At 38.7% G+C, this 17,317-nt stretch overlaps 1 protein-coding gene across 2 annotated transcripts; it reads left to right on the forward strand.

Annotated features, from left to right (window-relative positions):
• The first annotated feature begins 13,244 nt into the window (after positions 1-13,244).
• Positions 13,245-17,317, forward strand: si:ch73-170d6.2. 2 transcript variants are annotated; one of them, XM_044135211.1, is made up of 4 exons: positions 13,245-13,396; positions 13,691-13,752; positions 14,079-14,152; positions 14,750-17,317. In XM_044135211.1, the coding sequence occupies exon 4, from the start codon at positions 14,790-14,792 to the stop codon at positions 16,746-16,748; it is 1,959 nt and encodes a 652-aa protein (XP_043991146.1). In that variant the 5' UTR covers positions 13,245-13,396; positions 13,691-13,752; positions 14,079-14,152; positions 14,750-14,789; the 3' UTR covers positions 16,749-17,317. The 2 variants fall into 2 exon arrangements, with proteins under 2 accessions (XP_043991146.1, XP_043991147.1); XM_044135212.1 differs by having other exon boundaries at positions 14,754-17,317.

The following is a 17,317-nucleotide window of genomic DNA, read 5'->3' on the forward strand; positions in this document are numbered from 1 at the left end:
AATAATGTGCATGAAAACAAATTATGCACAAACTCCTATATACCCACCATTACTGGATGTAGTTTTAACTTTCTATCCAATCACCACATTTAGATGTCGGTGCAATAAAGTCTCAGAATTTGGCCTCTTAGGGTGAATTTACACCTGACACACCTGGCCAGCTTTAGACGAGACAGAGTTTTCTCCTGTCATCATTTCTCCCTTTTGTGCAGGAGTTAATGCACTCAAGCAAACTCTGGCGCCGACCAATCAACCGGACCGAGACCCACTTTCTGAGGTGGTCTTAGTTCACTTCCAAACCAGTTGAAGTGAATCACTTCTGTGTGAATACAGACCAGCCTCGATCTGAACTAAATGAAATGTTTGTCTTGTTGAACTTTAAAGAGGAAGTTGAATCCCACAGAAGCATGGCAGTTTGCTTCTTTGGTTTGCATGTACTGAAATAATAATTTGCCAGGAAATCTCGACAGGATAAGCGTGATTATATAATGTATGGATTGTATAATTAAAACTAATGCTCCCAGAAATATGTGACCTGAACCATCATGAATGTTAATTGAAAATGTGCAACAGAAGAACAGAAAGGAAATGCAGATATAGTTGAGGAAGATGTAGAGAAAAATTTGCTGCACCAAATATCAGTAGAACTGAAAATACTCCAGGAACTTGAAATGTTTTTTCCCCCAAACTGACTGAACCACATGCCTCAAAATCTGGCACAAGCTCTGACCATTATTAAACAGAATTTGAACAGTTTTTAGAAATGGGATCATTTTAAATAAATAGTGAGCTATCAAATGTTTCTTTTGTTTACACGTTTTATGGATCTTAAGAAGACCTAAGGCCTTGTTTTCTAATTTATGGCAGATGGAATATGGGGTAACTGTGTCATCAAATGATTTCATGCTGAAACCAAGAACTGTGTCCACAAAGTCCAGCCTCTTTCCAGAGCGCAATGGTCTCTGCTAGGGATTGTCACTAAAAGCAGGCGATGTTCTCTATTATCCTGGTTTTTACTTCCCTGTATTGATAACTTTTACTTTTGCTAAGCAAAGTTATTTTGTTTCTTTTCTTTCTGACTCATAAGGGGTTTTCACAAACGTCAAGCAAATTTTCAATCATTCAAATGTAGAGCAGAATCGTTTTGAGTGATTTGGTCATCTTAAACTATTAATTTATCTTGAACTAATATTGAATGACTAAAGATATTTGAGGACATTGATATTTTTTACATTTAAATTGATACTGTTACTACTTGAATAATGTGCATGAAACAGACATTATGCACAAACTCCCAACATCCCCACTCTCAACTTTTACCTTCTTCTCAATCACATTTTGATCTTGATGAGATAAAATCTCTGAAATAAGCCTCGTAGTTATTCCTCCAAAGGTTTTAATGTGTTGTTCATGTTGGAAAAGATATTTTCTTGTATTGAGACAAAGGCTAAATGTACCTTGAACTCTGATAAATTCCACACTTTACAGAGTTTTTATACAAGTTAATCTGCTTTCTGGTTGCTACCAGGAAGTATGCAAACATTTCACTTGCTTGAGGAAAGGACAGGTTCAAATATTTTCTGTATTGTTGAATTTGAGCCAGAATATTTATGATGGTTTTTGTTTCATTCTCAGTAAAAGTAGGTGTGTGTTTGCAAGTCTTTGTACATAAAAAGAAGCGAGCTTGAAAGCTCACAGAACTGGCTCTCATCGTCTCTGAAGAGTACCAGGAGGTAAGTCTTTGAGCAATGATGAATTTGTTTTCATCAACCTGATGTAGAACTGCTTTTCGATGCGTCTCTGCCAGCACACCTGAATCTGTGATTGGGCCCTAAGCAGGAATCTGTAGAACCCAGTTACAAATTAATGAAGTAATTCAGCCAGATGTTTCAGGTGTGTTGGACCAGGGACACATCTGGCAGCTGCAGGACATCAGTCCTGAATCAGAGGATCTGTAGCTAATAGTTTCTTTAAAACCAAATCCCACACAGTCACTACTTTTCCCATATTTTTGTGAATTGATCCAGTTTCGCAAAACTCAACACTCTGCAGAACCTGATCTACAGACAGCAGAGAACATTCAACAAAGGTTTGTATCATTTTATTTTAATCTATGCAAAGGTTTATTATTTTTAAATACATTAGTCAGATTTTAGCAGAGTGATGATTTAGTGCAATGTTTCACATCCCAGTCTAAATCTTACTTTTTGTATTTTTATCTGACTTATTTTTCTCTTCCTTCTGATCTTAAACTTCATTTTGGTGTTCAGATTTCTAACTTCTGTTTCAGACATTGTTCATTTCATGGTGCATTTAATGATCCATTTATCAGTCATGTTTTCCTGATTTCATTTAGAAATACCTGAAAGTTTCCCTTCAGCAGAACAATATGCAAATAGATTCTGTGTTTTTTCAGGAATCTGTCACTGTTGCAAATCAAACATTTTGAGATCATCTGGATCTGCAAACTGTTGCCAACAACAGACCAAGGTTTGTTATGAATAATCATAAGCTCAACAGACTCAAGAGACCAAATATCTTTCATACTGACATTAATAGCTAAAACCAAATATATATTTCAGAGGACTTTGATTTCATTGTGATTTTCAGTTCTTCCAGGATGTTGCAATGTTCCAGCCTAAAAATTACTGATTTTGTGGGACTTTTTCAAATTTTAATCTAACATATGAGCCTCATCAGAGCACATATCCTAACTGATTGAATGTCACAGTACATTTTATGTTGTATAGTATTTTGCAGTAAGATGTGGCCAAGCAGTTCTCAGACAAATTTATGTTTCATCATAATAGCATGATTTAATATTGAACCATTAAGACTAATGAAAGATTTAATCCTAACACATTTATGTGGCAACAAAATCAGACATTAGGAAAATTTACATTTTGTTAAAGTTTTTACTTTGTTTGAAAGCTTTAGCACATTTTTCCCAGGAAGCCCATAAACATGGAGGATTGATGTTTTGAATTCATTAGCTCATTGGCTGTGTAGGTGAATTTTGAATCTTGATTAGACATAAAAGTAACAGGTTTTTCCAGTTTCATCATTGTTTCTGTTTTCTTCTGACTACAGGCAGATTGACACCGAAGGAGAACCAACACTGACAATCAGGATGTGCCTGTTATTGACCACACCTCTCTTCTTTGCTCTTGTTGTAATAGTTTTGTTACTCTGGCAGAACATCATCACTGTGACTGACTTAATGAAAGCAGGAAAGCAAGTTTCAGATGTGGTAATTCCAGCTTTGGACGATCCAAAGATATCAGGAGCATTAACACTAACCGTCACTGCAGTGTTCATTTTGACAAACTCACTGGAAACAACTCTGCTGGTTCTGGTTGATATCGCTCTGTGGTTGCATTGGCTCAATATTCTCCCACTGAGAGAGTTAATTAGGTTAGCTACAAAGTTTTATCAGTCTGTTGTACCGGGAACAAATCAGACCTGCACTGATTCAAAGCCTGAAGCTCAACGATTGGCTGATGTTGTCAAAGGGAAAAGCACTCTAATAACGTCGCAAACCAGCTGCACCCCGATTTACAAACTTCATCTAGAAGGGAAACAGATCAACATTAATGGCTGTAAGAGTTTCACTTTTGGAGAGAAATCTATGAATTGTAACAGAAACATCATGGTTCTTGGAGCTGCAGGTGCTGGGAAGTCCACTGTCATCAATGCGATGATAAACTACGTCCTAGGCGTTAGATGGGAAGACTCGTTTCGGTTTAAGTTAGTGGATGAAGGTCAGTCAGACTCACAGGTTCACAGTCAGACATCAGAAATCACAGTGTACAAACTCTACCACCAGGAGGGATTCAGGGTGAACTACTCCCTCACCATCATAGACACTCCAGGCTTTGGGGGAATCGGCGGCGTAGACAGAGACAAGGAGATCACAGAGCAGCTGCGTAACCTCTTTGCTAACCAGGAAGGTGTTGGTGAAGTTGATACTGTGTGTTTCGTAGTTCAGGCTGGTCTAACTGAACTGACATCAACACAAAGATATGTGTTTGATTCAGCACTCTCAATCTTTGGCAAAGATGTGGCAGAAAACATCAGGATCCTGGTGACGTTTGCAGACGAGCAGCAGCAACCAGTTGTAGAGGCCATCAAAGTGTCCGGTGTCCCATGTCCTAAAGGTGCAGATGGGCTGCCAGTTCACTTCAAATTCAATAACTCAGTGCTGTTTGCTAACAACAAATCCTTAGTGGCAAAGATCTGGTCCAATGAAGAGAAAACCTTTGAGTATTGGAACATGGGGACAAAGAACATGGCTGGTTTCTTTGCTAGTTTAGCAAACATCAAAACCATAAGATTGACAATGACCAATGAGGTCCTGAAAGAAAGAAAGCACCTGGAAAGTACAGTGGAGGAGCTGCAGAAGCAGGTTAAACTGGGCTTAGCCAAGCTAGAGGATATCAGGGAGACGAATGACAAACTCAAAGAGCATGAAGCAGAAATCAGAAACAATGAGAACTTTGAGTTTCAGGTTACTGTAAGAACAAATAAGCAAGTTGATATTCCTGACACTGGGAAGTTTGTCTTGAACTGCATGCAGTGTCATGTTACCTGTCACTACCCTTGTAACATACCAAGAGAAGAGGATAAAAAAGGATGTAACGCAATGGACAAAGATTCTGGATACTGTCAGGTGTGTCCAGGGAAATGTTTCTGGAATGTGCATCATAACCAGGCCTTCATGTGGGAATATCAGGAAATTTATGAGAAGAGAACAGTGAAAGAACTGAAAGAAAAATACGAGAAAGCCTTTGGACAGAAGGTAACCTTAGAGGAGCTGATGAAAAATCTGATGATGGAGTATCGATCTATGCAGGATGATGTGGTGAAACTGACTGCAGAGGCTGCAAAGTGTCTGAACAGACTGAAAGAGATAGTCCTGAACCCAAATCCCCTTATTTCTCCAGAATACATCGACATGCTCATTAAAGTAGAGGAACAGGAGGCCAAGACAGGCTGGGAGGACAGAGTTCAGTCTCTGATGAAAATGAAGGAAAAGGCAGAGATCATAGCTAAAGTAGAGAAGGGAGAGGAAATCCTGGTGAATCAGTAATCTGCTGATGCCTTCACAACAAATCTAAACTCAGAACTGTGCCAAGATGAGGCTAAAATAGATTTACTTCCACAAGTGGAATATGATATGTAAGCTTTATCAGACATTAATTTGTGTTTATTTCAAATGAAACAGACATGGGAGCAGCGTGGGATTGGGAGCTTAAAGAGAGACAAGGTAAAAATGTAAAGGAAAGAAGCAGGTGACATTAGAGGACACGATTGTTTTAATCAGCAATGATAAAGAAAATATAGAAGTTTAACAAAACCTGTAAGTTAGTTAGTTTTATTGACCTATCGTTCACCAACTTTCTTTTAGTGTTTTTTAAAATTTTGCAAATTTAGCTTTATAATGTCATAATATCATGAATAAAATTGTAAATGGGATTTTCTCCATGTAATGTTGAATCCAATTGAACCAATTGTTAGCAAGACTTTGGTTTTAAAAGGAAATTCTTTCAGTCACCCAAACTGTAGCAGCTACATTTAGCCACCTATAATGTTCTGTTCATCTGGAGGATAAAGTTCATTTTGTTTAGACAGTAAATCCTATTTTAACCAAAACTTTACCCTACCTTAAAGTTTTCAGTTAAATTTTTTTCTTGCGTCTTTTTGGTGGTAAATTTTATTGAATTTCTAATTAATTTGAGGGAAAATTGTATTTTCTTTGTATCACCTGATTCTTATATGAAACTTATTGCTATAATGTTTTTAGTTTATATTCAGGGCTTCAATGTTTCTTTGTGTCACATATATTTGATTTTGTGTCGTTCCACTTTTAATTTTATCTGGTTGCACACACTGCTGCATGCTTACTGTTGAGAATATATAATTGTGTGTTTTCCTCTTTTAGCTATTTGCATTCTTGAATATACATACTGCATGTTGGGAAACATCTTCAAATCTAAGGCTAAAGGAAATGACACAGTAGGGAACGCCTCTTTAGAAAGTAGCTCAGCCAGGCCAACAAAGGGAATTTAAAACTGTTTGATGCCATTTTGTTCTGTTGGCCCATAAAGATAGCATGAACAAATGGGCAAGCTGTTTTTCAGTCGTAATAAATGGAATTTATGGATTCAATTCCACTGGCTCTTCAACTTCACACATCAAGAACCTAATGGTGAAAGAATAATTCTCCACATTTCATAACCATATATTACGTAACACAGTCCTGGATAAACTGATAACGGCAGGCCAACATCCCTTAGCGAGTTTGTAGAATGAGACAAAGACAAAAGCATCCATTATTTGCTTCTCTCTGTTTCACCCTTAAGATGTGCCGAGTGAAGCCCAGCATTGCAGTCCGTGAATGTCATTGCTCCATGTTAATATTCATCCAAAATACATTAAAGATCTGCTGCTTTTGTTTCAGAAGTTGCAGCCTCTCGGGCTGTCACCTTATGGTGGTGGAGGGGTTTAAGGGGCTCAATGATCCTAGGATCTCTGCTGTCTGGGGCTTCATGCCCCTGGTAGGGTCACCCAAGACACAGGTACAAGGTGAGAGACCAGACAACGTGCAGACCCAAGACCCTGATGATGGAAAAGAGCTTTGGACTTTGTCTTCCCTCACCCAGATGCGGGTCACCGGGGCCCCACTCTGGAGCCAGGCTGAGGAGGGGCACGATGGCGTGCTCCATGGGCTTTTACCCATGGAGCCCAGCCGGGCTCAGCCCAAAGAGGAAATGTTTGTCCCCCCTCCCATGGGCCAACGACCTATGAGAGGGACCAAACGGGTTGGGTCAATGTGAAATGGGTGACGGCCTTGGGAGGGTGGCCCAGGTGGTCTCATCGTCGTTTGCAGATGTTTGCTCTTGAGATGTGGAATGTCACCTCTGTTGGGGAAGGAGCCGGAGCTAGTGTGTCAGGTTGAGAGGTTCCGACTAAATAGTCGGTCTCTCCACCACTCATGGCTCTGGTCCTGGAACCAGTCTCCTTGAGAGGGGCTGGACATACTTCCACTCTGGAGTTGTCCATGGTGAGAGGCTGGTGCCTGTCGTGGCGGCAACCCTCAAACTTGTGGTGGACATCTTCAGTGAGGGAAGCCGTCAGGCTGAAGAAGGAGTCCTATCGGGCCTTTTTGGCCTGTGGGACTCCGGAAGCAGCTGATGGGTACTGGTGAAGCGGCATGTGGCTCGGGTGGTTGCTGAGGCAAAAACTTGGGAGTGGGAGGAGTTTGGAGAGGCCATGGAGAAAGACTTCCGTACGGCTTCGAGGCGATTCTGGTCCACCATCCGGCGTCTCAGGAGGGGGAAGAAGTGCAGCAACAACATTGTTTACAGTGGGGATGGTGTGCTGCTGACCTCAACTCGGGATGTTGTGGACTGGTGGGCAGAATACTTCTAAGACCTCCTCAGTCCCACCAACGGGGCCCTCCTCCTGGAGAGGAGGGTCCCGTGGGTGGTGATGAGGACAGGGCTGGAGATCAGTTGAATGATATTAAAAAAAAATTCTGAGTTGTATGAGATTATTTAAATCAGGTCTATATATAAGCTGCATAGTACAGTCATGGCCACCAGGCTCAGGAAGCTGAGCCTGGGGACTCTGGGTTGGGCTCTCCAATCTCTGGGGTCGAGGTCGCCGAGGTGGTCAAAAAGCTCCTTGGTGGCAGGGCCCCGGGGGTGGATGAGATCCGCCCGGAGTTCCTCAAGGCTCTGGATGTTGTGGGGTTGTGTTGGTTAACTCTGGAATATCGCATGGACATCGGAGGCAGGTCCCGTGAATTGGCAGACTGGGGTGGTGGTCCCCCTGTTCAAAAAGGGGGACCGGAGGGTGTGCTCCAATTACAGGGGGGTCACATTCTTAAGCCTCACTGGCAAGGTCTATTCGGGGGTCCTGGAGAGGAGGGTCTGTTGGATTGTCCAACCTTGGATTCAGGAAGTTGTTAGCAGTGTGGTTCTGGTCGTGGAACACTGGACCAGCTCTACACCCTCACCAGGGTCCTGGAGGGTTCTGGGAGTTCGCCCAACCAGTCTACATGTGTTTTGTGGACTTGGAAAAGGCGTAATCCAGTTTTTTTGTAACTACTTAAAATTTGGATTCAATTGCATTAAAATAAATGCTATTACATTCCTTTGGTTTTTGGTTTGTTCCTTTTCTTGTGGATTATGTTCCATGGGTCTTGGGATATTCATTGACACATTTATTAAATTAAATTCTACACACAAATACTCCATTAGGACTTTGTGGATTTGTAAAAAAAGTATGCTAAAAATTAAAATAAACAGTAAAACATATATAGGTAATCAAATCCTTCATGTAGTATGTTGTTGATGTAGGACTGGAGTTAAAGACCTCCTGCTCTACGGAGTCTAAATAATGTTCCTTTGTGATTCTAAGAACTTCTATCAGGACCAATGAATTAATCTTGGACATAAACTAACAAAACTGAAAATGGGTTTGATTTGACTGACATTTCAGTGAAGTATTCTGGGCTAACTGCTATTATGTGTTTCATTTTAGTATTTACTTCAGTTGAATGATGTTAAAATATTTTTCTGAGTTGTATGAGATTATTTAAATCAGGTCTATATATTAGCTGCATAGTATGTGTGGAAGTTGTTCCTTCAAAGGAAAGTCAGGTGGTAGGATTATTAATTATGGTGAATATAGATTTAAAGCTAATGCTCCTTAAGACACATGACACATTTGCGTTTTGTTTGGCTGCTGAATCATCTGAGAAACAGAAATGGCATCAGGAATCGGCAGCAGATTGAGGATGGATGTTAAAGAGGAATCGCTACAATCAAGTGAGGATCTGCTGGACTCATCTAAAGGTAGGTGAAGCAATACCTGGAAGACGTCTCAAGGTAAGAGCTGCTGCTGGTCGTTGCTAGCAGATGGCTAGCTGTTGATGCTAGCTTTTGATGCTAACTGTTGATGCTAACTGTTTGGCTCATGCTGTTTTTGGAAGTTCTGAATCTCTGCTGAGAGTCCATTCAGATAAATGCGCTCTGAAGGATTCTGAAAATCATTATACTTTGTGTTTTTTCTGTTTTACTTGTGAATCTGCTTCTGCTGTGGTGATGTAATCTGTAATCTGGAAATGTTTTGATACAACAAGCATGTTGGAATCTGAAGATCAAGACTGAAAATCAGTTTTGATGCTACAATGTAAAGATGTAAAATGGGGAAAATGGCAGCTAACACTTTGACAAATAAGTTAAAAAGCAGCAGGAAGAACATTCACTTTAAAATGATCACTTTCATAAACCTCGATTTAAATTTAAAGTGACTTATACTGACATAAATAATGAACTGATGTTTGGGAGTTAAAATAAGATCTTTCAATTAGACTTCAACAAAAAAAAAATTAAAGCCAGTTACCCAATAGTTTGATATTCAATCTAAATATTTCAGAAACAGGTATCTTTACTCACCAGCATCATCTACTACAATTATCAATAATTCAAACTGATAATATTTATGTTCTGCATCAATATGAAGTTAATTTTGGTGTTTGAAAAATACTCTGCCACTTTCAGTTTCATCTTTCCTGCTGTTAAAAGAACGATTCAAACACAATGGCGCCATCTGGTGACCATGCAGGTAAGTGTCTGAGTCATTATTTGATTATTAGAATATAATCTTTAGCCGTTGTACCCAAATGATTATTCTGAAGTTAGTTGCTTTGTTCATATAGAACCTGTTTTCTTTTTTCTACTCTTGATTCATTTATATAAAGTTAGAACCTAAAGGAAACCTAACACACATTGGCATGACTTTGTCCTGTAATCTTATTTATTTTTTCTCAGTTTTGTCTTATTGCTTTAAGACTCAGTCTGTTTTAGTTGTAGTCTAAGGAGTTTTTGTTTCTCCATAATAAATGAAACCGGTTGTTTCTTCTTTTGTTTGGTTGAAAGCGGTAAATATAAGTTGTCACCGTTTGAGGTTTGGTGTAAACTTTACCTTACCAGGAATACATCGTAACATGTATGCACTTTAGCTTTCTGTTTGGAAAATGTGCAGTGAGTCTGTCGGCAAAAACTTGAAACTTGAATATATTCTCCATAGAAAAGTAGTTTTGTAAACAGTTTTCAGATAAACATGTAGAGTTTTTAAACTCAACAAAAGAGATGCCACAAGTTACTACAAGGCTTGGAGAAAATGTTTTTACCTGGGATGAATCTAATTCACAAGCTATTCTTAATCTTTGGCTTTCAAAGATTGAGAAAGTCGGCCTTCTATCACCTGAAGAACATTTCCAGGATTAAAGGACTAATGTCTCAGCCAGATCTAGAGAAACTCATCCATGCGTTTATCTTCAGTCGTATTGATTATTGTAACGGCGTCTTCACAGGTCTGTCCAACAAATCAATCAAACAGCTGCAGCTGATCCAGAATGCTGCTGCTGCAGTTCTGACTAAAACCAGGAAGATAGAGCACATAACACCAGTTTTAAAGTCTCTCCACTGGCTCCCTGTAGCTCAAAGAATAGACTTTAAAATACTGTTGTTAGTTTATAAATCGCTGAATGGTTTAGCACCACAATACATTAAAGATCTGCTGCTGTTGTATCAACCTTCCAGAACTCTGAGGTTCTGGTTCTGGTTCTGCTCTGCATCCCCAGAACCAGAACCAAACGAGGAGAAGCAGCATTTAGCATCTATGCACCACAAATCTGGAACAAACTTCCAGAAAACTGTAAAACAGCTGAAACACTGACTTCCTTTAAATCTCAACTAAAAACCCACTTGTTTAGAGTTTTATTTGAAACGTAATCAATTCCAGATTTATTAACGGAATCTGATTTAATGTTGTGTTTTGATTATTGATTCTGTGTTGCATTTTGTTTTTGTGTTTGATTTGATGTAAATCACTTTGAAATGCCTTGATGCTAAAATGTGCTATACAAATAAAATTTGATTGATTGATTGATTTTATTAAGGAAATCAAATGGACACAAACTTAAAATAAAATTGATTTTTTAACTGATTCAGCTGAAATACTAACACCATTCTGATAGTATTTATTATAGTAAAATGATTTCGAAATATTTTTGTTCATATAAGTTGTTTGAGCTCAGGCAGGTTAAATTAGGTGTGAATAGACCAACATGGTGCAAACATCTTCCAAATGTGTAATATAAATGAAAATCTATTTAAAGACAACGCTAACAAAGACAAGTGAACTTTACCACCATGTTGAGTGTTAAAGACAAACAGAAAGGACAAATGAAAATATTGATGAGGTGAAGGACGTTATGGAGAAAAAAATCCTACAAAACAAAATGAAACTAATTCCACAAACTTATTTTTTCCTTAATGCTAGGCCTGTCGCAATAAGCGATAAATCAATTAATAAATGCGATAAATTAAAACTATCAACGTCATTTTAATTATCGTCTCTTCCGGCCTTTTTCTCTTTCTGTTGATGACACTAAATGAAAAAAGGCTCAACTCCGCTGCTCTCCACTGACCCTCCCTTCCTCATTTCCTCAGTGTAACGTCCAGTTCACACTACAGACAGATCTCTGTAAATTTAGTTAAATTTTGTTTATTCTGAACAAAATCAACTGATTGACTAAAGACTTCAGAGGACATGAGTGCATCTTTTAAATCCATGCTGTTACTGAGTGAATAATGTGCATGAAAACAAATTATGCACAAACTCCTATATACCCACCATTACTGGATGTAGTTTTAACTTTCTATCCAATCACCACATTTAGATGTCGGTGCAATAAAGTCTCAGAATTTGGCCTCTTAGGGTGAATTTACACCTGACACACCTGGCCAGCTTTAGACGAACCAGAGTTTTTCTCCTGTCATCATTTCTCCCTTTTGTGCAGGAGTTAATGCACTCAAGCAAACTCTGGCGCCGACCAATCAACCGGACCGAGACCCACTTTCTGAGGTGGTCTTAGTTCACTTCCAAACCAGTTGAAGTGAATCACTTCTGTGTGAATACAGACCAGCCTCGATCTGAACTAAATGAAATGTTAGTCTTGTTGAACTTTAAAGAGGAAGTTGAATCCCACAGAAGCATGGCAGTTTGCTTCTTTGGTTTGCATGTACTGAAATAATCATTTGCCAGGAAATCTCGACAGGATAAGCGTGATTATATAATGTATGGATTGTATAATTAAAACTAATGCTCCCAGAAATATGTGACCTGAACCATCATGAATGTTAATTGAAAATGTGCAACAGAAGAACAGAAAGGAAATGCAGATATAGTTGAGGAAGATGTAGAGAAAAATTTGCTGCACCAAATATCAGTAGAACTGAAAATACTCCAGGAACTTGAAATGTTTTTCCCCAAACTGACTGAACCACATGCCTCAAAATCTGGCACAAGCTCTGACCATTTTAAACAGAATTTGAACAGTTTTTAGAAATGGGATCATTTTAAATAAATAGTGAGCTATCAGAGTGTTTCTTTGGTTTACACGTTTTATGGATCTTAAGAAGACCTAAGGCCTTGTTTTCTAATTTATGGCAGATGGAATATGGGGTAACTGTGTCATCAAATGATTTCATGCTGAAACCAAGAACTGTGTCCACAAAGTCCAGCCTCTTTCCAGAGCGCAATGGTCTCTGCTAGGGATTGTCACTAAAAGCAGGCGATGTTCTCTATTATCCTGGTTTTACTTCCCTGTATTGATAACTTTTACTTTTGCTAAGCAAAGTTATTTTGTTTCTTTTCTTTCTGACTCATAAGGGGTTTTCACAAACGTCAAGCAAATTTTCAATCATTCAAATGTAGAGCAGAATCGTTTTGAGTGATTTGGTCATCTTAAACTATTAATTTATCTTGAACTAATATTGAATGACTAAAGATATTTGAGGACATTGATATTTTTTACATTTAAATTGATACTGTTACTACTTGAATAATGTGCATGAAACAGACATTATGCACAAACTCCCAACATCCCCACTCTCAACTTTTACCTTCTTCTCAATCACATTTTGATCTTGATGAGATAAAATCTCTGAAATAAGCCTCGTAGTTATTCCTCCAAAGGTTTTGTTAACGTGTTATTCATGTTGGAAAAGATATTTTCTTGTATTGAGACAAAGGCTAAATGTACCTTGAACTCTGATAAATTCCACACTTTACAGAGTTTTTATACAAGTTAATCTGCTTTCTGGTTGCTACCAGGAAGTATGCAAACATTTCACTTGCTTGAGGAAAGGACGGGTTCAAATATTTTCTGTATTGTTGAATTTGAGCCAGAATATTTATGATGGTTTTTGTTTCATTCTCAGTAAAAGTAGGTGTGTGTTTGCAAGTCTTTGTACATAAAAAGAAGCGAGCTTGAAAGCTCACAGAACTGGCTCTCATCGTCTCTGAAGAGTACCAGGAGGTAAGTCTTTGAGCAATGATGAATTTGTTTTCATCAACCTGATGTAGAACTGCTTTTCGATGTGTCTCTGCCAGCACACCTGAATCTGTGATTGGGCCCTAAGCAGGAATCTGTAGAACCCAGTTACAAATTAATGAAGTAATTCAGCCAGATGTTTCAGGTGTGTTGGACCAGGGACACATCTGACAGCTGCAGGACATCAGTCCTGAATCAGAGGATCTGTAGCTAATAGTTTCTTTAAAACCAAATCCCACACAGTCACTACTTTTCCCATATTTTTGTGAATTGATCCAGTTTCGCAAAACTCAACACTCTGCAGAACCTGATCTACAGACAGCAGAGAACATTCAACAAAGGTTTGTATCATTTTATTTTGATCTATGCAAAGGTTTATTATTTTTAAATACATTAGTCAGATTTTAGCAGAGTGATGATTTAGTGCAATGTTTCACATCCCAGTCTAAATCTTACTTTTGTATTTTTATCTGACTTATTTTTCTCTTCCTTCTGATCTTAAACTTCATTTTGGTGTTCAGATTTCTAACTTCTGTTTCAGACATTGTTCATTTCATGGTGCATTTAATGATCCATTTATCAGTCATGTTTTCCTGATTTCATTTAGAAATACCTGAAAGTTTCCCTTCAGCAGAACAATATGCAAATAGATTCTGTGTTTTTTCAGGAATCTGTCACTGTTGCAAATCAAACATTTTGAGATCATCTGGATCTGCAAATTGTTGCCAACAACAGACCAAGGTTTGTTATGAATAATCATAAGCTCAACAGACTCAAGAGACCAAATATCTTTCATACTGACATTAATAGCTAAAAACCAAATATATATTTCAGAGGACTTTGATTTCATTGTGATTTTCAGTTCTTCCAGGATGTTGCAATGTTCCAGCCTAAAAATTACTGATTTTGTGAGACCTTTTTCAAATTTTAATCTAACATATGAGCCTCATCAGAGCACATATCCTAACTGATTGAATGTCACAGTACATTTTATGTTGTATAGTATTTTGCAGTAAGATGTGGCCAAGCAGTTCTCAGACAAATTTATGTTTCATCATAATAGCATGATTTAATATTGAACCATTAAGACTAATGAAAGATTTAATCCTAACACATTTATGTGGCAACAAAATCAGACATTAGGAAAATTTACATTTTGTTAAAGTTTTTACTTTGTTTGAAAGCTTTATTTTTCCCAGGAAGCCCATAAACATGGAGGATTGATGTTTTGAATTCATTAGCTCATTGGCTGTGTAGGTGAATTTTGAATCTTGATTAGACATAAAAGTAACAGGTTTTTCCAGTTTCATCATTGTTTCTGTTTTCTTCTGACTACAGGCAGATTGACACCGAAGGAGAACCAACACTGACAATCAGGATGTGCCTGTTATTGACCACACCTCTCTTCTTTGCTCTTGTTGTAATAGTTTTGTTACTCTGGCAGAACATCATCACTGTGACTGACTTAATGAAAGCAGGAAAGCAAGTTTCAGATGTGGTAATTCCAGCTTTGGACGATCCAAAGATATCAGGAGCATTAACACTAACCGTCACTGCAGTGTTCATTTTGACAAACTCACTGGAAACAACTCTGCTGGTTCTGGTTGATATCGCTCTGTGGTTGCATTGGCTCAATATTCTCCCACTGAGAGAGTTAATTAGGTTAGCTACAAAGTTTTATCAGTCTGTTGTACCGGGAACAAATCAGACCTGCACTGATTCAAAGCCTGAAGCTCAACGATTGGCTGATGTTGTCAAAGGGAAAAGCACTCTAATAACGTCACAAACCGGCTGCACCCCAATTTACAAACTTCATCTAGAACAGAAACAGATCAACATTAATGGCTGTAAGAGTTTCACTTTTGGAGAGAAATCTATGAATTGTAACAGAAACATCATGGTTCTTGGAGCTGCAGGTGCTGGGAAGTCCACTGTCATCAATGCGATGATAAACTACGTCCTAGGCGTTAGATGGGAAGACTCGTTTCGGTTTAAGTTAGTGGATGAAGGTCAGTCAGACTCACAGGTTCACAGTCAGACATCAGAAATCACAGTGTACAAACTCTACCACCAGGAGGGATTCAGGGTGAACTACTCCCTCACCATCATAGACACTCCAGGCTTTGGGGGAATCGGCGGCGTAGACAGAGACAAGGAGATCACAGAGCAGCTGCGTAACCTCTTTGCTAACCAGGAAGGTGTTGGTGAAGTTGATACTGTGTGTTTCGTAGTTCAGGCTGGTCTAACTGAACTGACATCAACACAAAGATATGTGTTTGATTCAGCACTCTCAATCTTTGGCAAAGATGTGGCAGAAAACATCAGGATCCTGGTGACGTTTGCAGACGAGCAGCAGCAACCAGTTGTAGAGGCCATCAAAGTGTCCGGTGTCCCATGTCCTAAAGGTGCAGACGGGCTGCCAGTTCACTTCAAATTCAATAACTCAGTGCTGTTTGCTAACAACAAATCCTTAGTGGCAAAGATCTGGTCCAATGAAGAGAAAACCTTTGAGTATTGGAACATGGGGACAAAGAACATGGCTGGTTTCTTTGCTAGTTTAGCAAACATCAAAACCATAAGATTGACAATGACCAATGAGGTCCTGAAAGAAAGAAAGCACCTGGAAAGTACAGTGGAGGAGCTGCAGAAGCAGGTTAAACTGGGCTTAGCCAAGCTAGAGGATATCAGGGAGACGAATGACAAACTCAAAGAGCATGAAGCAGAAATCAGAAACAATGAGAACTTTGAGTTTCATGTTACTGTAAGAACAAATAAGCAGGTTGATATTCCTGACACTGGGACGTTTATCACCAACTGCATGCAGTGTCATGTTACCTGTCACTACCCTTGTAACATACCAAAAGATGAGGATAAAAAAGGATGTAACGCAATGGACAAAGATTCTGGATACTGTCAGGTGTGTCCAGGGAAATGTTTCTGGAATGTGCATCGTAACCAGGACTTCATGTGGAAATATCAGGAAATTTATGAGAAGAGAACAGTGAAAGAACTGAAAGAAAAATACGAGAAAGCCTTTGGACAGAAGGTAACCTTAGAGGAGCTGATGAAAAATCTGATGATGGAGTATCGATCTATGCAGGATGATGTGGTGAAACTGATTGCAGAGGCTGCAAAGTGTCTGAACAGACTGAAAGAGATAGTCCTGAACCCAAATCCCCTTACCACTCCAGAATACATCGACATGCTCATTAAAGGAGAGGAACAGGAGGCCAAGACAGGCTGGGAGGACAGAGTTCAGTCTCTGATGAAGATGAAGGAAAAGGCAGAGATCATAGCTAAAGTAGAGAAGGGAGAGGAAATCCTGGTGAATCAGTAATCTGCTGATGCCTTCACAACAAATCTAAACTCAGAACTGTGCCAAGATGAGGCTAAAATAGATTTACTTCCACAAGTGGAATATGATATGTAAGCTTTATCAGACATTAATTTGGTTTTATTTCAAATGAAACAGACATGGGAGCAGCGTGGGATTGGGAGCTTAAAGAGAGACAAGGTAAAAATGTAAAGGAAAGAAGCAGGTGACGTTAGAGGACACGATTGTTTTAATCAGCAATGATAAAGAAAATATAGAAGTTTAACAAAACCTGTAAGTTACAGTTAGTTTGATTGACCTATCGTTCACCAACTTTCTTTTAGTGTTTTTTAAAATTTTGCAAATTTAGCTTAATGTCATAATATCATGAATAAAAATGTAAATTGGATTTTCTCCATGTAATGTTGAATCCAATTGAACCAATTGTTAGCAAGACTTTGGTTTTAAAAGGAAATTCTTTCAGTCACCCAAACTGTAGCAGCTACATGCGTTAGCCACCTATAATGTTCTGTTCATCTGGAGGATATAGTTCATTTTGTTTAGACAGTAAATCCTATTTTAACCAAAACTTT

The sequence above is a fragment of the Gambusia affinis genome, linkage group LG12 (assembly GCF_019740435.1).
Source record: "Gambusia affinis linkage group LG12, SWU_Gaff_1.0, whole genome shotgun sequence".
Taxonomy (NCBI): Eukaryota; Metazoa; Chordata; class Actinopteri; order Cyprinodontiformes; family Poeciliidae; genus Gambusia; species Gambusia affinis.

Excerpts from the sequence above, each read along its gene's own strand:
- si:ch73-170d6.2 (XM_044135211.1), top strand. The coding sequence starts at position 14,790 with ATGTGCCTGTTATTGACCACACCTCTCTTCTTTGCTCTTGTTGTAATA.